General features: G+C 41.9%; 1 protein-coding gene across 6 annotated transcripts in view; it reads left to right on the forward strand.

The window, feature by feature from the left end:
* Positions 1–27,708, forward strand: part of Bcas3 (BCAS3 microtubule associated cell migration factor) — a 526,670-nt gene continuing 498,962 nt past the window's right edge. For all 6 annotated transcript variants that reach the window (XM_042692171.1, XM_042692205.1, XM_042692180.1 and 3 more), the window contains exons 1-5: positions 1–70; positions 1,631–1,718; positions 5,717–5,771; positions 20,333–20,408; positions 22,818–22,924. In XM_042692171.1, coding sequence (XP_042548105.1) covers positions 1,636–1,718; positions 5,717–5,771; positions 20,333–20,408; positions 22,818–22,924 — 321 coding nt within the window. In that variant the 5' untranslated portion in view covers positions 1–70; positions 1,631–1,635. The remainder of the gene's footprint in view (positions 71–1,630; positions 1,719–5,716; positions 5,772–20,332; positions 20,409–22,817; positions 22,925–27,708) is intronic.

Raw genomic sequence — 27,708 nt, forward strand, 5'->3', positions numbered from 1 at the left:
GGGGGGGGGGGGAAGACTCCAAACAGTGAGCCCTAGAGCTGGAGAACAGCGTTTACCGGCGGAGCGGCCGGTGAGAGGGCTGGCGTGTCTTTGGGTTGGGGGGAGGTCAGGAGGGAAAGAGGGACCGAAGGCGTGAGGGGACTAGGTCTGGCTGTCAGGAATTCGCCGGGGCAGCAATGTCGAGACTGGAGGGGGAGGGGAGAAGGGCAAGGGGCCAGAGGGCGGCCGGGGGCGGCCGGGGGCAGCGGTGGCTGTGCTCTGGAGGTTAAATGGGTAGCGCTGGGAGAGACTTCCAGGAGAGCGGGCCCTGAGGGGCTGGCGACTCTCGTCCTCAGGTGACTGAGGGGCTCTGAAGGGATAGAGACTGGGAGACTGGTTCGTGTAAAAAAAGAAAAAAAAGAAAGGAAAAAAGAAAAGAAAGGTGGAATGGAAATAAGAGGGCTTGGTGGGGGGTTGGAGGTGCAGGGTCCCCTCACCCCCCAAAGGAAAGAGGTAGGAGGGATAATTGGGGCAGAGGGTGTTTGGGTTGTGGAAGCTGGGGCTCCACAGTTTGAGAGTTTTCATATAAGATGATAGAATGCACCTTACTTTGGGAGTGATGCTTTTTTAGGTTCTTTTAAAATTAGTCCCAAGCTTTGGGCTTTCCTAAGCCCTGCAAGATAGTTCTAATATTGCTGTCACTCAGTCCTCTTTTAACCTTAACCAAATAGACTCCATGCTCTTAAAACCGCCCCTGTGATTCAGAGGCTTGTTACACACTCAAGAATAGGGTTAGTTAGTCTATTGGAACAAGAGGCTTCTCACATGAGTATATATTACAGATTTGTTTACACACTTGTGTTACTATAGCCAGTGGTTAAAAATTTGATTTAAATACATCCATACAGTCTTATTATTCCTAGATTCTCAACAGGTATAATTGGAAGGTGGAGTAATCTTGTTCCATTTTGTCTTGGAATATATCTTACATATTTTCATTATTTCAATATGAAATTTACATTGACAGAATTTCGCTTCACTAGCATAGCACTTTTATTCTTTTTTGAGTCAGAGGTCTGGCTATGCAGCCAATGCTAGCCTGCATGTGGATCCTTCCAGTGCTCAGACTAAGGGTGTTCCCACTGTGCCCTTAAGCACTTCTGTTTTTCTGTTTTTTGGTCTCACTATCTTGATTTACCTTACCAGTTTTGTGTTAACTGAAGGAAAAGTCCTCGGAGAGTCTTAATCTGTTTTTTTTTGGTTCTGAGGTCTGTTTCTTTTTCTTTTACTTTGTTGGTCTTGGGGCCTGAACTCTGGGTCTGGGCACTGTCCCTCAGCTCTTCAGCTCAAGGCTAGCGCTCTACCACTTTGAGTCACAGCACCACTTGCAGTTTTTCTGCTTATGTGGTGCTGAGGAATTGAACCCAGGGCCTCATGCATGCAAGGCAAGCACTGAGGTCTGTTTCTATGTAAAACTTTTAATTTAAAATTCAACAAATTACTTCTGCCTTTTGCCTTTCTGATTAAATAAAATTTCTGGGAATATTTCCTACTTTTTAGACAGTTCTGACAAGGAATCTCTATGGAGTAATCTTGAAACAAATTCCTGCAACAAAAATTATTTTTTTTTCTCTTTTTGCTTTTGGAATAGGCTTAATGAATGAAGGTATGGCCACGGATTCCCCTAGAAGACCCAGTCGGAGTACTGGTGGAGTTGTGGTTCGTCCTCAGGCTGTCACGTAAGCACATTTTAGATTAGTGAACAATTACTTGTAACAACATTCCTTGTCTTTTGTTTTTGTAATGTTTTTCTTTTCCTTTGAATAGTTGCTTAGGGGCTGGGGGTTTAGCCCAGGGGAAGGGCCCCTGCAAGGCCCTGGGTTCGTTCCTCAGCCCTGGGGGAAAAAAAAAGCTACAAAAACGAATAGTTGCTTACTTTTATAAAAATTACAAATTTTGGCTTTACAAGGTAAGTGCTACTCATTGCTGGAGCCAAACAAAAGGAGCTGTCAGAGAGTGACATTCATCTATTCAGCATATCTATAGAGTGGGGAGTAAGTGGTGCTGTGACCAGTACTGTATAGCAGTGTTTTATAAAACTCCAGGTTCCCAAACCAGTGGATCATTAAATCACTGTAGTTGGTCAGGGTCAGTTTTGAAAAAATGAAATGAGGACATAGTTCAGTGGTAGAGCACTTGACTGGCATATGTGAGGCCCCAAGTTTCATCTCCAGGACTACAAAAACACACATGAAGTATATATGTATGAAATAAAACAGGGAATGTATTTGTTAGTGTTGTTTTGTGACATGCACAGAGAAGTACTCATACCTATGTATGATTACTGTGTCTTGTAAAGAAACCACTTACTGTAAATCTCAATATGAATGTTTGCAAACATCTATATTTTAGACAAGGAAATCCATATCTTCTATGAGTTTATAATCCAATGTGGCATAAAGAAATGCATGCATTAAATTCATGTGACCAGTAAAAAAAAAAGCCAGAGGATGGGGCTGGGAAGGTGGCTCAGTGGTAGAGCGCTTGCCTTGCATGCCTGAGGCCCTGGGTTCGATTCCTCAGCACCACATAAGCAAAATGAAAAAAGCCGGAAGTGGCGCTGTGGCTCAAGTGGTAGAGTGCTAGCCTTGAGCTGAAGAGCTGAGGGACAGTGGCCAGGCCCAGAGTTCAGGCCCCATGACCAGATCCCCCCCCCCAAAAAAAAAAGCCAGACGATTTAGAGGAATTATCTTAGTGGGGTCAGACAAATTTTAATTCAGAAGATAACATTTAGAGTTATTATTGAGAGGAAGAATAAAATCTTAGCTTTTTGAGTCAGGGTATATTTTAGGCTAAGAGACTAGAATAAGCAGATGTAGGAAAAATTTAAATGTAGGGTGTGTGTGTGTGTGTGTGTGTGTGTGTGTGTGCCTGTGTGTGTGTGAGTGTGTGAAGGCTTGAACTCGGTGCTTGTGTGTGTGTGTGTGTAGGTTTGAACTCAGTGCCTTTGACCTCTTGCTTAGCTTTTTCCCTCAAGGCTAGTATTCTACACCTTGTAAAGGTGTGGCTACTTTGTCCGTGATTAGAGACTCTAGGACTTTTCTTCCTCAGGCTAACTTTGAGCCTAAATTTTCAAATTTCAGCCATCTCAGCCATCACAGTAACTAGGATTACAGGCGTGACCCTCCAGTTCCAAACTAAAGAAAAGAAACTTTCTGTATCTTTTTTTTTTTTTTTTTGAGGGAGTCTGCTATGCCTAGGCTAGTCTCTAACTCTTGATCCTCCTGCCTCACCTTTCTAGGGTGTTAGGATTATAGGATACTGGGATTACAAAAATGCAGTACTACATCTGGCTTTTTAATACCTTTTAAAATGTTCTTAGGAAGAATTGTAGTTTTTTTTCTTTGTTGTTGGTTGTGGGGCTTGAACTCTGTCTCTCAGCTCTTCAGCTCAAGGCTAGTTCTCTATGGCTTGAGCCACAGTGCCACTTCTGGCTTTTTCTGTTCACGTGGTGCTGAGTAATCCAACCCAGGTCCTCATGCATGGGAGGCAAGCACACTACCACTAAGCCACCTTCCCAGCCTGTTTTTTTTTTTTTTTTTGGTTGGTTGTGGGGCTTGAACTCTGGGCCTGGGTGCTGTCCCTGAGCTCTTCAGCTCAAAGCTAGCACTGTACAATTGAGCCAAAGCTCCACTTCAGGTTTTCGGTGGTTAATTGGAGATAAAAGTCTCATGGACTTTACTGCCGGGCTGGCTTTGAACTGTGACCCTCAGACCCTCCTGAGTAGCTAGGATTTAACAGGCATGATCCACTGGCGAATTGTAGTTTTTTATTTCCTTAGTTTAGCTTGTTGCAATAAGATTGCTTTTTCAGATGAAAAAATATATATGTACCCTGCTCAAAATAATAATAACAAAAACTAAATGTAAGCCAGGCTTTGTGGCTCTCGTCTGTATATTAGCTACTCCATAGACTGAAATATGAAAATCTAGGATCAAAGCTAGGAAGGAAGAAGATCTACTGCTCTAAGCTAGCTGAGGAAGAATAGTCCAAGAGACTCTTATCACCAACAATAAGCCAGCAAAGGTGGAGCCACACCAGTGAAGGTGTGGCTCAACTGGTGGAATATCAGACTTCAGGGAAAAAGCTAAACAAGAGTTTGATGACCTGAGTTGAGGCCCTGAGTTCAAAGAAGTATTATTAGAAGATATCAGAAGGAAAGAAGTGTAAGGGTCTGGATTCAAAGAAGAGCATGGTGTATTGAAAGTTACTTATATTGTTTTTTTCTTTTCTACTCATGCTGGTCATCAGACCCAGGGCCTTCAAGCATGTTACTCAAGTATTCTACCATTGGGCTATATCCCAATTTTTTTTAGAGGATTTTTACAGGATTTACGATAATTCATTTTCTTGAGGTATCATTTTGCATCTTTTCTGAAATGAACTTGTTTTTGTAGTTTGAAGAAATTGTTTTTCTCTTCTTGTTTACATTCATATACTTGTTTAAAATACCTTTACTGCTGGAGATGTACCTCAGTGAAAGAGTACTTTGTAGCTCAGTGGTAGAATACCTAGCACAGAATTGTATGAAGCCTGGGTTTTGTCCCAGCACATCCCCCAGGTCCCAAATAAGCTTATAGCTAAAACAATTTAGTGTACTTGACAGGGCTGTCTTCCCTTTATCTTTTATGCACTAAAAAGACCCATGTCTTAATTTTGTCAAAAGCTCCTTCCTTCCTTTCTCCTTTTCTCCCTCTATCTCTTTGTCTCTGTCTGTGTGTCTCTGTCTGTCTGTCTCTTGTACCTCCTGAGTGCTAGGATTACAAGTGTATGCCTTTATGTCCAGCTCTGTGAGGACTTTTTAAGAAACTTATTCTAATGCATGAAATTTTTTTTTGTTTTTTTGTTTTGGGTCCAGTTGTGGGCCTGAACTCTGGGCCTGGGCGCTGTCCCTCAGCTCTTCAGCTCAAGGCTAGCGCTCTACCACTTGAGCCACAGCATCACTTCCGGCTTTTTTTTTTCCTGCTTATGTGGTGCTGAGGAATCGAACCCAGAGCCTCATGCATGCAAGGCAAGCGCTCTACCACTGAGCCAACTTCCCAGCCCACTAATGCATGAATTTTTAACAACATGTATATCATATTGCTATATACAGGTAAGGGACTAGATTCATAACCAGTGTAAACAGAAGGTCACTAAAGTGAATTATCAGCAAGTTAGTCTTGGTGTAACCAGGATATTCTTTAGCTCTGAGTCAAAAGGAAGGTCCTGTCTTATCCTTGTCTTCTTGTCATCTCATATAGCATGCCTTTTAAAAAGAGACATTTTGAAATGTTAAAATCTATTTGCAACTAACCATATTTACAAAGAAACCAGAGGATGGAGAAGAATTATCAAGGGGAAAAGTTGACCTTTTTCTTATTTTGTTATGATAAATGACTTTATTTATTTTGTCAGTCATGGCGCTTGAACTCTAGCTAGGCCTGGGCGCTGTCCCTGAGCTCTTCAGCTCAAGGCTAGCATTCTACCACTTGAGCCACAGTGCCACTTCTGGCCTTTTCAGTTTATATGGTGCCAAGGAATTGAACCCAGGCCCTCATACATGCGAGGCAAGCACTCTACTGCCCAGTCACCTTCCCAGTCCCTATAAATGACTTTATTAAGCTAGTAAGTAGAGCTTTTTCATGGTCTGTCTTAAGCTTTCATGTCAAGTCTTCTCCATTTCATTCTTTTCCAGAGAGCAGTCCTACATGGAAAGTGTTGTTACTTTTCTACAAGATGTTGTACCACAGGTAAGTGGCTGTGTGATTGAAGAAATAGTAGTTTTGAGTAAAGAAGCTCTGAAATGTTTGTTTTTTTTTTTTTTTTGTCGGTCGTGGGGCTTGAACTCTGGGCCTGGGCGCTGTCCCTCAGCTCTTCAGCTCAAGGCGAGCGCTCTACCACTTGAGCTACAGCGCCACTTCCGGTTTTCTGGTGGTTTATTGGAGATAGGAGTCTCACGGTTTCTCCTGCCCGGGCTGGCTTTGAACCGCGATCCTCAGATCTCAGCCTCCTGAGTAGCTAGGATTACAGGCGTGAGCCACCAGTGCCCGGCTCTGAAATGTTTTAAAATTTAAAACTAGATGGAATACTTCTGAAACTCTTGATGCATTAGTATCCTAAGCCTTGGTAGGGTGAAACAACACTTATTAATTGGAAAAATATGTATGTCAGTTTTTTGTTTTTGTTTTTTTTTTGTGCTAGTACTAGGCTTGAACTCAGGGCCTAGACACTCTCTCTTAGCTTTCTGTCAAGGCTAGAACTCTTATCACTTGAGCCATAGCTTCACTTTCAACTTTTTTTTAGTAGTAAATTAGAGATAAGAGTTTCTTGCTTCTATGATCCTCAGATCTCAACTTCCTGAGTAGCTAGAATTACAGGTGAAAGCCATGGGTTTCTAGCATGCCTCAGTTTTGTGATGATAGTAGCCTAAGTATTCTTCTTTTTTCTTTTTTTAATTGGTTGTGGGGCTTGAACTCTGGGCCTGGGAGCTGTCCCTTCAAGTAGTAAAGCACTAGCTTTACTACTTGAACCACAGTGTCATTTCCCTAAGTATTATTATTATTACTATTTTTTTGTCTGTTGTGGGGCTTGAACTCTGGACCTGAGTGCTGTCCATCAGCTCTTCAGCTCAAGGCTAGTGCTCTACCACTTGAGCTACAGTGCCACTTCCAGTTTTCTGGTGGTTTATTGGAGATAAGAGTCTCAGGGACTTTCCTGCCCAGGCTGGCTTTGAAACATGATCCTCAGATCTCAGCCTCCTGAGTCGCTAGGATTACAGGTGTGAGCCACCAGCACCTGGCTTAGTATTATTCTTTAGGACTTGTTTTCCTAAGAGAAATCAAGATCAGATGCTAGGTGGGCAATAGGACTTTAGACTTTCTAGTTGGATTCTATTTCCAAAATAGTTTTATTTTCAAATTAAGAGGTGTTTATCTTCATTGGATATGTACTTTAGACGTGGAACACTTCCCAAGCATGTGTGAAGTCCTTGGTTTTATTACTAGCAACACACACAAACACACATGCCTGTCTGAAGTGAGAAAGGCTGTGTACTCTCCTATATACTTAAAACTAGATAATAACTAAGAATTTTATTTGGGTACAAGTCTTCGTCTTTTGAACGTTGAGCAGTAATTTTTTTGTCAAATAGATATACCTGAGTGCATAAGTCATAATTATATACTACATAAGAAATAACAATAAAAATAATGAGAAGAGGCTCAATGGTATTCTCTACTGCTGCCCAATTTTAACATACTTAACAGGCCACTTAAAAGTAAAAATAATTTCAGGGTCCTCTTCCAGAGAGTCTGGTATCCAGTGTCTGTGTCTCTGGTAAGGGTCTCAGGTAACTGAAACAGTAGGTTTTGGCTGGTGAAGCACTGTGCTGGTTGAACTATTGAGGGGAAAGTTGTCTGTGCATTCTTTTCTGTGATGATGTCCATCTGCTCAACTGCCAAGGAATCCACAGTTGCACTATGACTGCTCTGTTGTGAAAGGATGCTAGAAAAGTCTAAAGTCTAAATTTTAGTTGTATGCATCATAATATACTCATCACATAAGGGAAAGTACACAAGTTGTTGGTATTGTTTTATTCTGCTCAGTCAGTATTAATGAAAATAGGCATGGCAGCAAGGTCTGCGGTATATGTAAGGAAAAAAGAAGTGTTTTGAGTTACTTGACTAAGGTCAAGTTGCTTGGAGCAACCAGAGATTATTAGTAAGTACAAATCAGTATGTAACACATAGAGTACAGACTGAATAGCTAGTAAAGGGATACAGAGTAAAGGAGTGAAAGAGGTACAGAGAATGTCAGAAGTCACATTAGTTAAATCAAAGGAAAGGTTGAGTCATGATCTTGAAGGAAACCAGTTCTATGTGATAGGTGTCAGGACTGCTACAGCAGAAGAAAATGTATCTAAACAAAATGTCAAGCTTGGGCTGGGAAGGTGGCTCAGTGGTAGAGCGCTTGCCTTGCATGCCTGAGGCCCTGGGTTCGATTCCTCAGCACCACATAAGCAAAAAGAAAAAAGCCGGAAGTGGCGCTGTGGCTCAAGTGGTAGAGTGATAGCCTTGAGCTGAAGAGCTGAGGGACAGCGCCCAGGCCCAGAGTTCAGGCTCCACGACTGGACCCAAAAAAAAACAACAAAAAAAACAAAATGTCAAGCTTAGAGAGTGATTAGGGAATAAAATCTACATTCTTCTTCTCTCGCTCTCTGTTTTTTTTGTCAGTTGAGGGCCTGGGTGCTGTCCCTCAGCTCTTCAGCTGAAAGCTAGTGCTCTACCACTTGAGCCACAACCCCACTTCTGGTTTTCTAGTGGTTAAGTGGAGATAAGGGTCTCATGGACTTTCCTGCTCAGGCTGGCTTGGAGCTGCAGTCCTCAGATCTCAGCCTCCTGAGTAGCTAGGGTTGCAGGCATGAGTCCCTGGCTTTTCTTCTCCTAAGCCCTCAGCCCTGCCATGAAGCTAGAGTTCCAATGGAAAGGCATTCTTTTAAAAAATTATTAAAACAATTTTATTATTATGATGGTATACAGATGGATTAAAATTCCCTAAGTCAGGTAATGAGTACACTTCTCTTTGGACAATGTCACCCCTTCCTTTGCTTTTTCCCAGTTTTCCCCTCCTGTGCCTAACTACAAGTTGCATAGTTCGTTTTTTACATATTGAATACAATGACAGTATTTGTTCATACTTCCTCCATTTCTGCATCTCCTTTTGCTCTCCTCAGTTGACAAAAAGCCAAAACAAAAACAAATAACATCAACAGTAACAACTTTAACAACAAAACAAGAAAGAAATTTTTATAATTTATTTTTGCCCTATTCAGTGAACTTCTATTTTCTTTTTGTGGGTCATGGAGCTTGAACTCTGGGTCAGGGCACTGTCCCTGAGTTCTTCAGGGCTCAAGGCCAGTGCTCTACCACTTGAGCCATAGCACCATTTCTGGTTTTTGCTGGTTAACTGGGGACAAGAGTCTCATGGGCTTTCTTGCCAGGGCTGGCTTTGAACTGTAATCTTCAGATCTCAGCATCCTGATTAGCTAGCTAGGATTACAGGCGTGAGCCATTGATGCCTTTTTTTTTTTTTTCCTGGTCCTAGGACTTGAACTCTGGGCCTGGGTCCTCTCCTTGGGGCTCCTTTTGCTCAAGGCTAGTGCTCTACCACTTGAGCCATCATACCACTTCTGGCTTTTCTGTGATTAATTATAGATGAGAATCTCACTGACTTTCCTATTGAGGCTGGCTTCAAACTGTGATCCTCAGATCTCAGCCTCCAGAGTAGCTAGGACTACAGGGGTGAGCCACCAGTGCCTGTCCTTAATCAGGTTTTTTTAAAGGCATCTTTTGTGTGACTAGGAATCCTGTATAGGGAGCAGTTTTTATTGATTCAAAGGAAAACATGATCAGAAGTTTTGTGACTAGTTGGAGAGTTTGTTAGTGGAAAAAGAACACAAAAAATAGAGACTACTAAAATTGATGGGACAAGGATAGTGGAAAGATGGGGCTAGGAAGGTGGCATATTGGTAGAGTGCTTGCCTTCCACATGTATGAGGCCCTGGATTCCATTCCTCATCACCACATAAACAGAAAAGGTGGGAAGTGACACTGTGGCTCCAGTGGTAGAGTGCTAGCCTTGAGTGGTTCAAGCCAGTAATCCTGGCTATTCCCGAGGCTGAGATCTGAGGAAGCTTGAGATTGCAGTTCAAAGCCAGCCCTGCAGGAAAGTCCATGAGACTCTTTATCTCCAATAAACCACTAGAAAACCAGAAGTGGCACTGTGACTCAAGTGGTAGAGCGCTGGCCTTGAGCTGAAGAGCTGAGGGATAGCGCCCAAGCCCAGACAGAGTTAAAGCCCCATGACCGACCAAAAAAATAAAATAAAATAAAATAAAATAAATTAAAAAAAGCTGCAAGTGGAGCTGTGGCTCAGGTGGTAAAATGCTGGCCTTCAGCAAAAAAAAACAACAAAAACTAAGGGACAGCATCCAGGCTCTGAGCTTAAACCATGAGAGTAGCACAAAAAAAATAAATTTGTACTTGAACAAATATATGTTGGAAACCAGTAGGCATAAAGGAAGAATAAGTAAATCTTGTCAGTAATGATATGAAAGGTTTTTAAATTTTTTTATGCAAGGTATCAAGCCAAGGGCATTACACATGCTACATAAAAGCTGTACAATTGAGCTACATCCTTAGGAAGTTTTTCATTTAAGAAGGCTATTGGTCAGTTAGTGGTGTAGAGCACATGTATAAGAGTGCACTGATCCTCCCTGCCCCAATGGGTAGATAAATTACATCATGATTGAAGGGGGTTTATAGTCATTATTAGGTGAAGAAAAATAAGTTGATGTAGAAACAAATTGTTTTCTCTAAGACATCTATAGTGGGTAGGCCCTGGGTGAATCTTACTCACTGAGAATAAACTAAACATGAACAAAGGAAATCATGAGGAGCTGAGAGGCAAAATGATGTTTAAACTTGCCTTTGTGTAATCCTGCAGGACAGCAGGCAAGAAGCAGCTATCAGACTTCATTCAACTTTCTCAAAAATGGTTAATCAAAAAGAACACTGTCTGTCAGAAGAAAACTTGAACATGTAGTAAGACATAAAAACACTTGTTGCAAAAATATTTCTTTTGCTGGACACTAGTGGCTCATGCCTGTAATCCTAACTACTAAGGAGGCTGAGATCTGAGCAGTGCTATGGCTAAAGTGGTAGAGCTGAAGAGCTCAGGGACAGAACCCAGACCCAGAGTTCAAGCCCCGGCCAAAAAAAAAAAAAAAAATCAAAAAACAGAAAAACGGGCTGGGAAGGTGGCTCAGTGACACTTGCCTTGCATATATTAGGCCCTGGGTTCTATTCCCCAGCACCACATAAGCAAAAAGAAAAAAAGCCAGAAGTGGTGCTGTGGCTCAAGTGGTAGAGCACTAGCCTTGAGCTGAAGAGCTGAGGGACAGCGCCCAGGCCCAGAGTTCAGGTCCCACGACCAGCCCAGGCAGGAAAGTCCCAGGGACTCTTACCTCCAATAAACCACTAGAAAACCGGAAGTGGCATTATGGTTCAAGGTAGAGTACTCATCTTGAGCTGAAGAGCTCAGAGGCAGTGCCCAGGCCCCCCACCCCCACCCCCCACACACACTCAAAAAAGAAGACAATAGCAGTAGATTCCTGACATATGAAGAAAGGAACTTCTAAATGCAATGTACTGTCCTTGATTGGATCATGAAACAAAATGATACAGTGGAAAATCTGAACTCTAAAACTGGAGTTTAATTGATAATAATACACCAGTGTAGGATTTGATTAGATCAGGTAACTAGGGGAAATAGGTAAGGTGTGTATGTTCATTAATCTAAAATTACTCCAACATGGGTTTACCTAACAGTGAAAGTTTCAGATTATTAAGAGAATAAGACTGAAGAAGATGAGGATGACATGATCAAAGATAATCAGTTGGGGGCTGCGAATGTGGCCTAGTGGTAGAGTGCTTGCCTAGCATGCATGAAACCCTGGGTTTGATTGCTCAGTACCACATAAACAGAAAAAGCCAGAAGTTGTGTTGTGGCTCAAGAGGTAGAGTGCTAGTGTTGGAGCAGAAGAAGCTCAGGGACAGTGCTGGGTCCTAAGTTCAAGCCCTAGGACTGGCAAAACAAAAACAAAAGCAAAGATAATCAGTTGGTTCCAGTAAATATATTTTATGAAAGAATTAACTGTTCTATAGTCATTTATTTATATTTTAGTGCTAGGGATTATTCCCATAGCAAAAATGCTTTTTATTGAGCTAGTTCACATCCCTGGCCCTTCACTTTTTCATTTTTTTTTTCTTTTGCCTGGCTTGTTTGTATGGCAGTCATTACTTGAGCCATGCCTCCATTCTAGCATTTTGATGATTAATTGGAGGTGGAGTCTTACAGACTTTTCTGCTTAGGCTTGCTTCAAACACCTGTTCTTCAGGTGTCACCCTCCTGAGTAAAAAAATAAAAGAAAAAAAAAGATCAAAGCTCTAAGGTGGTGTGCTCCTGGAATTTCAGCATCTCAAGGTTGAGGCTAGCCTGGGGTACGTAGTAAGACCCAATCTCAAAAAATCAAACTCAAACAAAAATTTTGAAATCATATGGATGTTTAAGATAATTTTTATGTTTGTTTTTAGGTGCCTTTATTTTTCGGGGATAGGGAGAGATATTTGTTAGTTTTTTTTTTTTTTTTTTTTAATTTTTTTTTCCAGTGCTGATGGCTGAACTCAGGGCCTTGCACTTGATAGGCAAGCCTTCCTCCATAGATCTAAATCCTTACCCCCATTTGTAGTTTTGTATGGAGTTTTACTGTTTTACCTCGGCTGGCCTTGAACTCCTTTGCTCAAGTGATTCTAATGTCTCTTCCTCTTGCATAGTCGCCACTGCAGATTCCTGATACTTGTTGTTATAGTCATTTAAATTTCTTAAGTGAAAACTTTCTTTATCTGGAGAGGTAACTCTTTTTGAATAGTGGTTGCTTTTGACACCAGTTAGCAGTGGATGCTAATCTTTGTGATCTTAGAAGGCTTTCTAGAATTAGGTGGTACTTTTTGTTTTTGTTTTTGCTGACCTTGGGGCTTGAACTCAGGGCCTGGGCTCTGTCTGTGAGCTTCTTTTGCTCAAGGCTAGTGCTGTACATATTGAGCCATAGTGCCACTTCTGTTTTCTTTCTTTCTGTCTTTCTTTCTTTCTTCCTTCCTTCCTTCCTTTTTTTTCTTTCTTTCTTTCTTTCTTTCTTTCTTTCTTTCTTTCTTTCTTTCTTTCTTTCTTTCTTTCTTTCTTTCTTTCTTTCTTTCTCTCTCTCTCTCTCTCTCTCTCTCTCTCTCTCCTTCCTTCCTTCCTTCCTTCCCTTCCTTCCTTCCTTCCCTTCCTTCCTTTCCTTTCCTTTCCTTCCCTCCCTCCCTCCCCCCCTCTTTCTTTCTTTCTTTCTTTTTGTTGGTCATGGGGCTTGAACTCTGGGCCTGGGTGCTGTCCCTTAGCTCTTCAGCTCAAAGCTAGCTAGTGCTGTACCACTTGAGCCACAGCCCCACTTCTAGTTTTTGGGTAGTTTATTGGAGATGAGAGTCTCACCGACTTTCCTTCCTCAGGCTGGTTTTGAACTGTAATCTTCAGATCTCTGCCTCCTGAGTAGGTAGGATTACAGGTTTGAGTCCCTTGGGTCTGGCTTTGCCATTTTTTTTTTTTTTTTATTGTAAAGCTACTATACAGAGGGTTACAGTTACATGAGTGAGGTTATGAGTACACTTCCTCTTGAACATTGTTACCCCCTCCATTGTTTTCCCCCTACCATCCCCTCCCTCCCTCCCTTCCCCGAGGTTCTTTTTTTTTTTTTTTGATTGTGATTAAATGATTACATAATTTCAAAGTCACAAGTTCATTCTAACTTCCCTGGAGCAAATTGTCTACCACAGTCTGTAATATATAACAGTGTTCACATGTTATATACCATATTTGTGATCAGCAGCATGGGGATATTTAGTAGTGATTCAACCAGATGAGCGGGAGTTCTTTGTTTCTTAAGTCCTGTTAGTTTTGTCGTATCACCTAACCTTTTGGATTTAGCATCCACTTATCAGGGAGACCATGTACCGTTTGTCTCTTCATTCTTGGCTTACCTCGCTCAACATGATTCCTTCTAGCTCCATCCATTTCCCTGCAAATGCCATTATTTTGTCATTTCTAATGGCTGCATTATATTCCATTGTGTATAGATACCACAATTTTTGGATCCATTCATCTGTGGTGGGGCATCTAGGTTGTTTCCATATCCTAGCTACTGCGAACAGTGCTGCAATAAACATGGAGGTGCACGTGTCCTTGTATATTGGTTCCTGTTGTTCAGGGTAGATGCCTAGAAGTGGTATGACTGGGTCGTAAGGGAGGTCAATCTTTAGCTTTCTAAGGACCCTCCAGACTGCTTTCCAAAGTGGTTGTATAAGTGTACATTCCCACCAGCAGTGTAATAGGGTTCCTCTTTCTCCACATCCCCTCCAGCATTTGTCGTTGGCTGATTTGTGGATGTGGGACATTCTGACTGGGGTAAGGTGGTATCTCAGGGTTGTCTTTATTTGCATTTCCTTCACCACCAGGGATGATGAACATTTCCTCATGTGTTTCTTTGCCATTTTTATTTCTTCATTTGAGAAGTCCCTCTTTAGTTCCCTTGCCCATTTAGTAATTGGTTTGTTAGGTTTGGGAGGGATTAGTTTCTTGAGTTCCCTGTATATACAGGATGTTAACCCCTTGTCTGATATATTGCTGGTAAATATTTTTTCCCAATTAGTTGGTTGTCTTTCTAGCTTAGTTGCGATAGATTTAGCTGTGCAGAAGCTTTTTATTTTAAGGTAGTCCCATTTGTCGAGTCTCTCTCCAATTTGTTGTGACCCTGGGACTCTGTTCAGGAAGTTCCTTCCTGTGCCTATTAGTTCAAGTGTCTCTCCTACTCTGTCCTGTAGTAGTTTCAGAGATTCAGGTTTAATGTTAAGGTCTTTAATCCATTTTGAGTTGATGTTGGTGCATGGTGATAGGCTGGGGTCCACTTTTAGTTTTCTGCATGTGGCTGCCCAGTTTTCCCAGCACCAGCGGTTGAAGAGGCTGTGTTTCTTCCATTGTATGTCTTTGGCTCCTTTGTCGAATATCAGCTGGCTGTAGGCCTGTGGATTTATATCTGGATCTTCTATTCTGTTCCATTGGTCTTCGGGTCTATTTTTGTGCCAGTACCATGCTGTCTTTGTGATTATAGCTCTGTAGTAGAGTTTGAAGTTCGGCATGGATAGCCCTCCCATATTGTCTTTATCCCCTAGAATTGTTTTGGCTATTCTAGGTCTTTTGTTGTTCCATATGAATTTTTGGACTGTTTTCTGTATTTCAGTGATGTACGTCATTGGGATTTTAATAGGAATTGCATTGAATTTGTATATTAGTTTTGGAAGTATCACCATCTTTACTATATTAAGTCGGCCTATCCAGGAGCATGGGAGGTCTTTCCATTTCCTAGTGTCTTCTGCAATTTCTTTCTTTAACTTTTTATAGTTCTCATTAAATAGTTCTTTTACATCTTTGTTAGGTTAATTCCTAAATATTTTATTTTTTGGGAGGTTATTGTGAATGGGGTTGCTCCCTTTATTTCCCTCTCTTCCTGTGCGTTATCAGTGTATAGGAAGGCAACTGATTTTTGTGGGTTTATTTTGTATCCTGCTATTTTGCCGAAGTGACTTATGATTTCTAAAAGTTTAGGGATGGAGTTTTTGGGATTGTGGAGGTATAGTATCATGTCGTCTGCAAAAAGGGATAGTTTAACTTCTTTCCCTATGCGGATCCCTTTAATGTCTTTTTCTTGCCTTATTGCCCTGGCTAAGGGTTCTAGGACTATGTTGAAGAGGAGTGGAGACAGTGGACATCCTTGCCTTGTTCCTGTTTTTAGGAGGATTGGTTGTAGCTTTTCCCCATTAAGTATAATATTGGCTATTGGTCTGTCATAAATGGCTTTTATTGTTTTTAGAAATGTTCCTTCTATTCCTATTTTCTCCAGAGCTTTTAGCATGAATGAATGTTGAATTTTATCAAAGGCCTTTTCTGCATCTGTGGCTATAATCATGTGATTCTTGACCTTGGCTCTGTTGATATGCTGGATTACATTTATTGACTTACGTATGTTAAACCATCCCTGTGTCTCTGGGATGAAGCCTACCTGATCATAGTGTATTATTTTTTTAATGTGTTTCTGGATTCTGTTAGCTAGAATCTTGTTAAGGATCTTTGCATCTGTGTTCATCAAGGAGATTGGCCTGTAATTCTCCTTTTTGGTTGGGTCTTTGCCTGGTTTGGGGATGAGTGTGATATTGGCTTCGTAGAATGAGTTTGGGATAGCTCCCTCCTTCTCTGTTTCTCTGAAGAGCTTGAGGAGTATGGGTATTAGTTCTTCTTTAAAGGTCTTATAGAATTCTGCTGTGAATCCATCTGGTCCTGGGCTTTTTTTTGTTGGAAGACTTTTGATAGCTTCCTGTATCTCATTATAGGATATTGGCTTATTTAATTGGTTAACTTCTTCTTTGCTCAGTTTGGGTAACTTGTATTTCTCTAAAAATGCATCCATTTCTGCCAGATTTTCTTCCTTTAGAGAGTATAGCTTTTGAAAGTAGTCTGTTAGAATTGTTTGGATATCTTGGGTACGTGTTGTGATGTTTCCCGTGGCATCCCTAATCCTATTAATATGGGTTTCCTCTCTTCTTTTTTTAATTAATCTTGCCAACTGGCCATCAATTTTGTTTATTTTTTCAAAGAACCAGCTTTTTGTTTGGTTTATTTTGGTTATGGTTTTCTGATTTTCTAATTGGTTAATCTCTGCTCTCAATTTGGTTATCTGGCTTCGTCTAGTAGCTTTAGGTCCCATTTTTTCTTGTTTTTCTAGCTGTTTTAGTTGCAACATGAGATTATTTACTTGGTCTGTCTCCATTCTCTTGATGTGGGCACTGAGGGCAATAAATTTGCCCCTCAGGACTGCTTTTGCTGTGTCCCACAAGTTTCTTTGTGAGGTGTTTTCATTTTCATTGAGTTGTAGGAAATGCTTTATTTCTTCTCTGATCTCTTCTGTTACCCAGGCCTTGTTAAGGAGTGTGCTGTTCAATTTCCATGTATTAGAGAAATTTCTGCGGTATGCTTTGTTATTGAGAGCTAGCTTGATTCCACTGTGGTCAGATAGGATACAGGGGATTATGTCGATCCCTTTGTATTTGCTTAAGTTCCTTGCATGAACTATGATATGGTCTATTTTGGAGAAAGTTCCATGAGCTGCTGAGAAGAATGTGTACTGTGTTGTTTTAGGGTGAAATACTCGGTAGATGTCAGTTAATTCCGCTTGAAGTATGGCCTCACTTAATTCGGTAGCTTCTTTGCCAATCCTCTGGTTGGTAGACCTGTCCTTTGGTGAGAGTGGCGTGTTAAAGTCTCCTAGTATTATCGTATTGGGATCTATTTTATTCTGTAAGTTTGAGAGCATTTGTTTGACATATCTGGGTGCACCGATATTTGGGGCATATAAGTTGATGATGGTTATATCCTCCTCTTGGATTGTTCCCTTTATTAATATGTAGTGTCCGTCCTTGTCTTTCTGTACTGATTTTAATGAAAAGTTTATTTTGTCAGATATCAGGATAGCTACACCTGCTTTCTTATTGGGGGAATTTGATTGGTAGATCCTTTTCCACCCCTTCACTCTGAGTTTGTTTGTATGTTTGGCTGAGAGGTGGGTCTCCTGAAGGCAACAGATGGATGGGTCTTGTTTTCTGATCCAGTCCTCAGTTCGTTTTCTTTTAATTGGCGAATTCAGCCCATTTATATTAAGAGAAAGTATAGAGAGATGCATTGTTGTCCCTGCCATTCCGTTTTCCTAAGTTTTTCTTCTTTCCTTTCCTCCTGTGCTTGCTCAGTTAGACTTTGAGTAATGCCTGTTTGGGGCAGGTCCCAGTTCCTGGTTGCTTTCTTCAGGTTGTGTCCCCCCTCTTAGAATTCTTTGTAATGCTGGCTTAATGTTTATGTATTCATTTAGTTTTTCTTTGCTATTAAAAGTTTTCAGTTCTCCATCGAATGTGAATGCTAGCTTTGCCGGGTATATCAGTCTGGGTTGGCAGTTATTGGCTCTCAGGGCTCGTATGGTGCTTTCCCAGGCTTTTCTTGCATTCATTGTTTGTGTGGAGAGATCTGCAGTGATTCTAATTTTTTTCCCGTTGTAGTATAGCTCCTTCTTCATTTTTGCTGCATGCAGGATTGTTTCCTTATTATTCAGATCCATCATTTTTACTATAATGTGCCTAGAAGTGTTTCTCCTGGGATCTTGCTTGTTGGGTGTTCGATAAGCTTTTGTGATGTAGTTAAGATGGTCGTTTTTGAGGTGGGGAAAATTTTCATTGACTATCTTGTTAAATAGGTGTTGCATTCCCTTGCTCTGGAATTCCTCACCTTCGTCCACTCCGATTATGCGAAGGTTAAATTTTTTAGCATTATCTGCTTGCTCTTGAATTTCCCTTTGGTTTAATTTGAGTGATTTTTCCATATCTGTCACTTTTTGGTCCAGTTGGTGTATTCTGTCTTCTGTATCTGACACTCTACCTTCCATTTCATTCACTCTGTTGACCGTGGCTTCTATTGTGGTTTGCATGGTGGAAATGGATCCCTTTATGGATTCAATGTTGGTTCTCAGAGTACTGATCTCACCTCTCAATGAGGTGAGATCAGTATGCATTACCTCTAATTTGGCGTTTATCTCACTTCTTACTGAGGTTTGTGCAGCTTCTATTTTTGCATCCAACTTTTGTTTGATGTCCTGTATATCTTTTGATAGTTCATCCTTGTGCTCTTTCAATTTCTGATCCATTTCTCGCTTTATTTCTTGAGTCATTGCCTCCAGCAACCCTTGGATGTAGTTTTTGTCTTCCATTCCTGCTTTGCTCCCACTGGGGTTCTCCCCTGCGTGGCTGCTGGCTTTTGAGGTGAGCTTGCTGTCCTGGGTAGTGGTAAACCTTGTGATTTTTCTCTGTGATTTTCGCATGGGGGTTCAGGAGACTGCTCTTCAATCTTGTTTTGGTGTGTTTGTCTTTGCTTGGTTGCTGATTCTGTATTGGTAGAGAGAGTCTGTGCCTGATCTGGATTCTGTTGGGAGCCTATTTCCAGCTGCTATTCTGACTTACTTAGGATTCTCAGCTCTCTGCTGTAGCAATTCCCGCCTTTGGAAGGGTTGAGCAGCCTAGACTGCTTGTGTTTGCTCCTGCGGGTGCTCTTGGGAAGATCAGATGCTCTGGATGCACTCTCCCAAATACTGGAGTCTGTTATGGGCTCCTGATGTGTTTTTGTTTGTTTGTTTTGGGCTGGTTGTGGGCTTGAACTCTAGGTTTGGGTGCTGTCCCTCAGCTCTTCAGCTCAAGGCTGGCACCCTACCATTTGAGCCATAGCCCCACTTCTGACCCTTTTTGCTTTGTTCAGGCGCCGGTCCCCGGGCCTGGTTCTGGCCCCAGCCTGGAGCGCGCTCGTTAGGCCTGTGCTAATGTGTATACCACCTAGGTTATGCAGCCTGGAGGACACAGTTCAAATTTCTTCTACTGTTGGTAGTCTTGACCCAGGGGCGCTGTTCCTGGCTTGGGCATTTAAGCTCCCTTCCAGGGGCGCTCTTGCTCTGGCCTGGCCAGCAGAGTGTGCTCCACCGGCTGGTGGAGCTCTCGAACAGTTCCCAGTTTTAGTGGGTACTGTGGTCCGGGTGTTGGGGTAGGGAGTCTAGGTCAGGGTCTGTGGATTCCCTCCAGCTCTGGTCTCCCTTGATGGATTCACTGTCCCCTGTGGGGTACTCACCCTGTAGGTCTTCAGTTGTTGTTGCAATCCGAGTTCAGTTGGGGTGGTTGCGGGCTGGGTTGGGTGGCCCCCGCCGGGTAGTTGCGATCGCTATTGGGCAGGTGGTCTGCGGACAGGTCCCTTTGTCGCGCTGCTGGTGCCGGGCGGGTTTGGCGGGATGGAGCCTCTCCGCTCCAGTGGAGAGTGAGGGGTGGGGGTGGGATCCTCGTGGAGACTCCCGGCTGGTAGGTTTCTCTGTTCCTGGTGATCCGCTGTTCTGCAATCCCGTACCTGGTGATCTGCAAGCAGCCCCCTGTGTCTCTGTGGCTCCGGCAGCCCCCGCCGGGCCGGCTGGCCGGCGGCTTGGCGCACTGCCGAGCGGCCAGTAAAGGTTGGGGGAGGGGTCTTCGCTCTTCTCTGTTCTGAAATTCTTCTTTTCCTCTCTTTCTTTTTTTGTTATTTTCCACCTCTGGTTTTTCTCTGAGTGTTCGTCTTTTTGTTGTTGTCGGTCTCTTGGGGAGATTAAACGTTGGAACTTGAACTCTCTTTTTGGTTGGAGAGAGCTGTGGCGTTTCCCTAATGCCCCGTCGCCATCTTGGTCCCCCCCTCTGGCTTTGCCATTCTTGAATATATTAACCTCCCCAACCCTTCCTCCCCTTTTTTTTGTTGGTTGTGAGGCTTGAATTCTGGGCCTCAGCGCTGTCCCTGAGTTCTTCAGGTCAAGGGGAGCACACTACCACTTGAGCCACAGTGCCATTTCCAGTTTTCTGGTGTAAACCCATATTTTTTGATAACTTATTAGACTCCTGGGCTGACATTGTTTGAGAATAGTAATGTTCCCAAATGTGCCAGTTACCAAGATGGAGACAAGGCGGAGATGGGTAGAACTGGCTTTATTTGAATCATCCTTTGTTTTGAGCATTGTAATATTGGAGCTGTAAAATGTTTTTATTCAGACATTTTGTCTACCATACAGGCTTACAGTGGAACACCTGTAACAGAAGAAAAGGAGAAAATAGTCTGGGTCAGATTTGAAAATGCAGATTTGAATGGTATGATTTTAACTTTTTTTGGAATATGTAAATTAAATTTGTTGGAAATTGAGGTGATTTTTGAAAGAAAATCTTTACATTGTTGGTCTGATTATTTTCTCTTATAGTAACTTTATAGTTTTCAAAATAGTTTTATTTAAAAGGTACTATAACCTCACTATAGACATTTCTTCAAAGCCAATAAATATTGTGTTGTATGACAGTTCTTAAATGTAACAGTATATAGCTTTATTTTTTTAAATTTTTATTTTTTTTTTTATTGTGAAAATACTGTACAGAGGGGTTACAATTACATGGGCAAGATAATGAGTACATTCCTTTTTTTTTTTTTTTTGGGGGTCCGGTCGTGGGGCCTGAGCTCTGGGCCTGGGCGCTGTCCCTCAGCTCTTCAGCTTAAGGCTAACACTCTACCACTTGAGCCACAGCGCCACTTCTGGCGTTTTTCTTAGGTGGTGCTGAGGAATCGAACCCAGGGCCTTGAGCATGCAAGGCAAGTGCTCTACCACTGAGCCACCTTCCCAGCCCAATGAGTACATTTCTTATCAAGTATTGTAGCCTCCTCCTTTGTTACCCCTTCCCATCTCTTCCCATCCTCCTCCTCTCCCCCCCCCCCATATAGCTTTAAACTTCAAATTGAAGTAAATTAAAATTTTCTTAGGGCTGAGTACCTGTGACTCACACCTGTTATCCTAGCTGCTCTGGAGGCTGATATCTGAGGATTATAGTTTCAAGCCAGCCTCATTAGGAAAGTCTGGAAGACTCTTACCTCTAATTAATGACTAAAAACTGAAAATGGATCTGTGGCTCAAGTGGTAGAAGGCTAGCCTTGAGCGAAAAAGCTAAGAGACAAAGGATTGGCACATACACGATTTTCTTTTTCTTTTTCTTTTTTTTTTTGTGGGTCATGGGGCTTAAACTCTGGGCTTGGGCCCTGTCCCTTAGCTCTTCAGCTCAAAGTGAGTGCTCTACCGCTTGAGCCACAGCGCCACTTCTGGTTTTCTAGTGCTTTATTGGAGATAAGAGTCTCAGGGACTTTCCTGCCCGGGCTGGCTTTGAAACGTGATCCTCAGATCTTAGTCTCCTGAGTAGCTAGTATTATAGGCGTGAGCTACCTGCTCCCAGCTGATTTTATTTTTCTTAGGAAAGTGTTATTAGAGGTTGATAGGTTGTATATCATAACTAAAAGTTGTTTTTTTTTTTCCTCTGTATTGGTCCTGGGGCTTGAACTCAGAGCCTGGGTGCTTTCCCTAAGTGTTTTTGCTCAAGGCTAGTACTCTACCACTTGAGCTACAGCTCCACTTTCGACCTTTTTTGCTGGTTCATTGGAGATAAGAGTCTCATAGACTTTCCTGCCTACACTGGGTCCTCAAATCTCAGCCTTTTAAGTAGCTAGGATTACAGGTATGAGACACCTATGTCTGGCTAATTGTATAATTCCGTGATATTGAAAACATCAAAAGGCTGGGCTAGATGACATAAGTTCATCTGTTCAGGAGGCTGAGGCAGGATTGTCCGGAGACTGATTGACAGACTTTGTCTCAAAAAACCCAAAAACTGAAAGACAAAAATACAACAAAATGTTCCCCCAAACACCAAACCACAATGTTGTATGAGTACCACTATTATTAATTTTCATAACTTCTCCTCTTTCCTCTTATAAAATAAACTATATTACTTTTTTTGGATAAACTATATTTCTTAAACAATAGTTCCACATTATCTTCTCCCTTTAGCTCCTGGTAACCATTATCCTACTTTTACATATCATTTTGATTACTCTTGGTCCTGGCTTGTTTCACATAGCATTATGTTCTTAAGGGCCATCTTTGTAGCATGTGTCACAATTTCCTTCGTTATTAAGGTGCCTGAATGATATTGATTCAGTTGTATGTACACACTACTTTTTTTTGGCAGTGCTGAGATTTGTATTCAGAGTATCATACTTGCTAAGCTGGTGGTCTACCACTTGAGCCACACTGGTGGTTACTTGGAAGTGGAGTCTGTTGAACTTTCTTGCATGGGCTGATTCTTTGTATCTCAGCCACTTCAACAGGATAGTTAGGATTATAGATGTGAGCCACTAGTACCTTTCTTTTTGTTATATAGGTTCTCATGTTATTGGTCAGGCTGACTTAATTGATACTCCTGCCCTAGCCTCTTTTTTTTTTTGGTCATTTGGGGGGCTGGAACTCAGGGCCTGGGCACTATCCCTGAGCCTCTTTGTGCTCAAGGCTAGTGTTCTACCACTTGAGCCACAGTGCCACTTCCATAGCCTCTTCTTACTCGCTTTTTACATTGTAAGATAATCTATTTAAATAATTACTACATTAATAGCATTAAAGAAGTACACTTGTTTCTTGATTAGTGCTTGTCTTGAAAAAAATTTTTTGATACTTAATTCTATTGTAGATACATCAAGAAATCTGGAATTTCAAGAACTACATAGCACTGGAAATGAACCCCCACTGCTGATTATGATTGGCTACAGTGATGGAATGCAGGTCTGGAGCATCCCTGTAAGTATAAAGGTGGTTGAATCCCTATATCAGCAGTTCCTAGTAGGTTAGCTCATGTGAAAGTGTAGCTGCTTTTATACTTTTGCTAAGTTCTCATCTGTTTTTCTCACAGTTTGGAAGATACTGCTATTTGTGCAATTTAACACATGGCACAAGGAATGAAGGACAAGTACAAACCTGAAACTCTAAATGACCGGGAAGTAGATTAGCAACTAGGCAAATTCCAATGCATTTTGAGATTGCTTTTTCTTATGGCAGCAGAAGTAAAGAAGGATTGTTACTATTTTAAAGAAGAGTAAAAAAAGCTTACAAGTGTGCCTATAAAAATTAATCATCATGGGGCTGGGAAGGTGGCTCGTGGTAGAATGCTTGCCTTGCATGCATGAGGCCCTGGGTTCGATTCCTCAGCACCACATAAGCAGAAAAAGCTGGAAGTGGGGCTGAGGCTCAAGTGGTAGAGTGCTAGCCTTGAGCTGACGAGCTGAGGGACAGTGCCCAGGCCCAGAGTTCAAGCCCCATGACCAAAAAAATAAAAAATAAAAAATAAAAAAATAAAAATTTTTCATAAAAAGTAGTGATGAACAATATATTGATATTTTGAATCTTGAATATGATTCAAAATTCTAGAGACACAAAAGGGTTAAAATGTTCCTTTCTACCCTTGTTACAGTTATATGTTATAAGAGTAACAAGTGTTGTTGGGTTTTTTGTTTTTTTTTTTTGTAGTCTGGGGCTTGAATTCTGGGATTGAGGGCACTGAGCCACAGGGCCACTTCTGTCCTTTTCTGTGTATGTGGTACTGAGGAATCAAACCCAGGGCTTCGTGCATGCGAGGAAAGCACACTATTACTAAACCACATTCTCAGCGCTAACAAAGTTTTTTTTTTTTTGGGTTCGGTCGTCAGGCCTGAACTCTGGGCCTGGGAGCTGTCCCTCAGCTCTTCAGCTCAAGGCTAGCACTCTACCACTTGAGCCACATTGCTACTTCTGGCTTTTTGCTTTTTGCTTATGTGGTGCTGAGGAATGGCACCCAGGGCTTCATGCATGCAAGGCAAGTGCTCTACCACTGAGCCACCTTCCCAGCCCTCCTAACAAGGTTTTTAAATATATTTCTCTTATCCTTGTTCTAAACTTTGTGTTTATACATCATAAGGTCTTATAGCTGCATAATAATTCTATTGAGGGGCTGGGAAGGTGGCTCAATGGTAGAGCACTTGCCTTGCATGCATGAGGCCCTGGGTTCCATTCCTCAGCACCACATAAGCATAAAGAAAAAAAAAAAATAATTCTATTGATTTTCTCTGGTCAGCTCCCTAACAATGAAAGCGCTTTAAGTGTTTATATTTTGATATTAAAAAATGATGCAGTGAAGAACCTGAACAAAGTTTATTTTCTATATCTGTATATCTGTGTAGAATATATTCCTTTCAATGGAATTACAGAATAAAGACTAAATGCATTTGAACTTTTTTTTTTTGTTCAGTTGTGGGGCTTGAACAGGTTGTGGGCACTGTTCCTAAGATTTTTCTGCTCAAGGCTAGTGCTTTACCACTTTGAACCATAGAACCACTTCTGGTTGTCTGGTTTTCTTGTGATTAATTGGAGACTAGAGTCTCAGAGATTTTTCCTGCCCAGACTGGCCTCAAACTGTGATCCTTAGATCTCAGTCTTCTGAGTAGCTGGCATTTCAGGTGTGAACTACAGGCACCTGGCTGCATTTGTATTTTGTTGACCATTTTATACTGCTTAATATTGGTTATAGTTTTGTATGCTGTCTCTTACAGTGTGTCTTTTTTGTTGTTGTTGTTGGTTGTGGGGTCTGAACTCTGGGCCTGGGCGCTTTCCCTGAGCTCTTTCAGCTCAAAGCTAGTGCTCTACCATTTGAGCCATAGTACCAGTTCTGGCTTTTTCTGCTTATGTGGTACTGAGGAATCAAAACCAGGGCCTCATGCATGTGAAGCAAGTACTCTACCACTGAGCCACCTTCCCAGCTCCAATGAGACTGAGATGAGCAAAAAGACAATGCTCTCCTCCCTCCCTCCCTTGCTTGCTTGCTTCCTCCCTTGCTCCACTCTTTCCTTCCTCCCTCCCTCCCTTACATCCCTCCCTCCTTCCCTTCTTTCCTTTCATCTTCCCTCCTTCCTCTCCTCCTTCCCCCCCCCCCCCCCCCAGCCTTATTTTGCCAAGATAGGGGACTTCTGCCGGTTTATCAAGGAGTTTGAACTGTTCTTAATCTTTGGGCTGTTTTCTTTCTGTGTGGTGGGCCACCCTGTTGCCTTTAGTTGATTTTCCCAAGGCCCAGCAATTTAGGTAAGCCACTCCCCTCCCCTCCTTTCCTTTTCTTTCTTTTCCCCTTTTCTCTTCCCCTTCCCACTTCTCTCTTCTTCCCTCCTCCGTGAAAAGAATATCTTGCTTGTGATTAGAAGAAATTATTTTGGGAATGTAGCTTTTGCTTATTAACAGAAACTATATCTTGTTCCACATGCTGTTTGTTGACACAATTGAAGACTGAGGAAGTTATATCTTAAGCTAGACAGTTGAGGGGGTGTGATTGTGTCGACTGGATTGTGCACATTCCTTTGATGGGAGGACGGTAGCTTTAGCTGCCCACATACTTTTCTTCTAATTAGAGGCATTGCTTTTAATAGTTTCAAAGCTAACTTATATTTGTATCTGAATAACTTAAAGGTATTCTTCCTTTTGCCAGATTGTATTTTGAGATGCTTGAATCATCTTGATGGAGTTTTTGTTTTTCTCTCTTTTTGATTAGTTGTATACTTTGTGGTGATTTTTCTTCTCTTTTCTTTCTTTCTTTTTCTTTTTTTTTTTTGCCTGTCGTTGGGCTTGAACTCTGGGCCTGGGTGCTTCCCTCTTTAGCTCAAGGCTAGCCCTCTACCGTTTGAGCCACAGCACCATTTCTGGCCTTTCCTGTTTATGTGGTGCTGAGAAATTGAACCCAGGGCCTCAATGCTCATGCATGCGAGGCAAGCACTCTATCACTGAGCCATCTCCCTAGCCCCTTGTAGTGATTTTTCTCTGAGTCCTCTTTCAAGAATTGAGGGAGTGTAGAAAGTTGGCTTATTCTGTTCTGTTTTTTGAACTCTGAATATAGTCAAAGAAATATATGCATATATATTTTTTAATTTTTTTAAAAAAATTTTATTTTTTTATTATCGTGAAAATACCATACAGAGGGGTTACAATTACATGGGTAAAATAGTGAGTACATTTCTTATCAATCGTTGTTGCCTCCTCCTTTGTTTCTCCATACCATCCCCTCTCCTCTCCACCTTCCCACTCCCCCACCCTCCCACCCCCTCCCACCTCCCATCCTGCCAAAGTTGTAAAGTTTGTTTTTTGACAAAATGTCTTGTACATCTCCTTGTTGTAATGGGTCCACCTGTAACCCTATTTAAATAGTTTGTTTTTTCCCTTCCTCTCCACAAATATATCAACAACAAATACAGTGAAAGCAGGGCTTATACCCTGGAGGAGGTACATACAAAGCAACGAAGAAATCATCGTATAAATATGTTGGAAACAATTGCAAGAAAGAAAAAACATTTGAATCCTTATCTTGGGGTTCATTTCGCCTAACATCAAAAATTTTTGTTGGTTGTGGGGCTTGAACTCTGGGCCTGAGCGCTGTCCCTCAGCTCTTCAGCTCAAGGTTACGTTCTACCTCTTGAGCTCTACAGCGCCACTTCCGGTTTTCTGGTGGTTTATTGGAGATATGAGTTTCAGAGACTTTCCTGGCCAGGGTGGCTTTGAACCCAGACCCTTAGATCTCAGCCTCCTGAGTAGCTAGGATTATAGGCATGAGCCACCAGCACCCGGCTGCATATATATTCTTGCCTAATATATTCTGTGAGATTGAAATTACTCTGTTGTACAGGTTGCAGATTGCACTACTTAGAGAGGCAGAACTCAAATTTAAACCTAGGTGGGGTTCAATTCAAATAGTCCAATTCAAAGCTGTATTTCTTTAAAAAAATTTTTTTATTATGAAAATGCTATACAAAGGAGTTACAATTACATGGGCAAGATAATGAGTGTAGGAGGAAGACCCCTACTCAGGCAGGCAAGCCCACCTAGTCGTTCGGAGTGACAGAGCCCACCGCAACAAAGTTGTTAAGAAAGAAGCAACTTTATTGAGAAGGTTCCTACACTGACTGGCCAGGGCTGCAGCACAGGCTCGGGAGCTGACACTGCGACCCCGAGCAGCCCACATACTTAGGTTTTTAAAGGCAAAATTCACAAGGTCGAGTCTGGTCACAAGCAGGTCACAAAGGATTGTATGGTCATACCACACCACACACAGAAAGCCAATAGGTAGAGTCACCAGTTGGAGCAAGATTACAACCCATCTGTTTTATAGGTCAGTCAATCAAGGTGGGTTAGGTTGTTATGGGGAGGGGGACCTAGAGGCATTCTTTCCATTCCAAGAACTGGGCTGATTAGAGCCAAGGTCAAGTTAACCTTGTTTAGAGTTTTTTTTTTTGTTTTTTTCCCTAAAATCCCTAAAACAGAGGCAAAGCCTGGAAAGAAGCTGTACCAGCTCAAGTCTCCTCTCAGGGCCCATTTCACTGAGTACATTTTTTTTTTTTTTGTCTGCTGTGGGCCTTGAACTCTGGGCCCGAGCACTGTCCCTCAGCTCTTCAGCTTAAGGCTAGTGCTCTACAACTTGAGCTACAGCTCTGCTACTTCTGGTTTTCTGGTGGCTTATTGGAGATTAGAGTTTCACAGACTTTCCTGCCTGGACTGGCTTTGCACCTCCATCCTCA

The sequence above is a fragment of the Dipodomys spectabilis genome, unplaced genomic scaffold, assembly GCF_019054845.1.
Source record: "Dipodomys spectabilis isolate Male_0828 unplaced genomic scaffold, ASM1905484v1 ptg000004l, whole genome shotgun sequence".
Lineage (NCBI taxonomy): Eukaryota > Metazoa > Chordata > Mammalia > Rodentia > Heteromyidae > Dipodomys > Dipodomys spectabilis.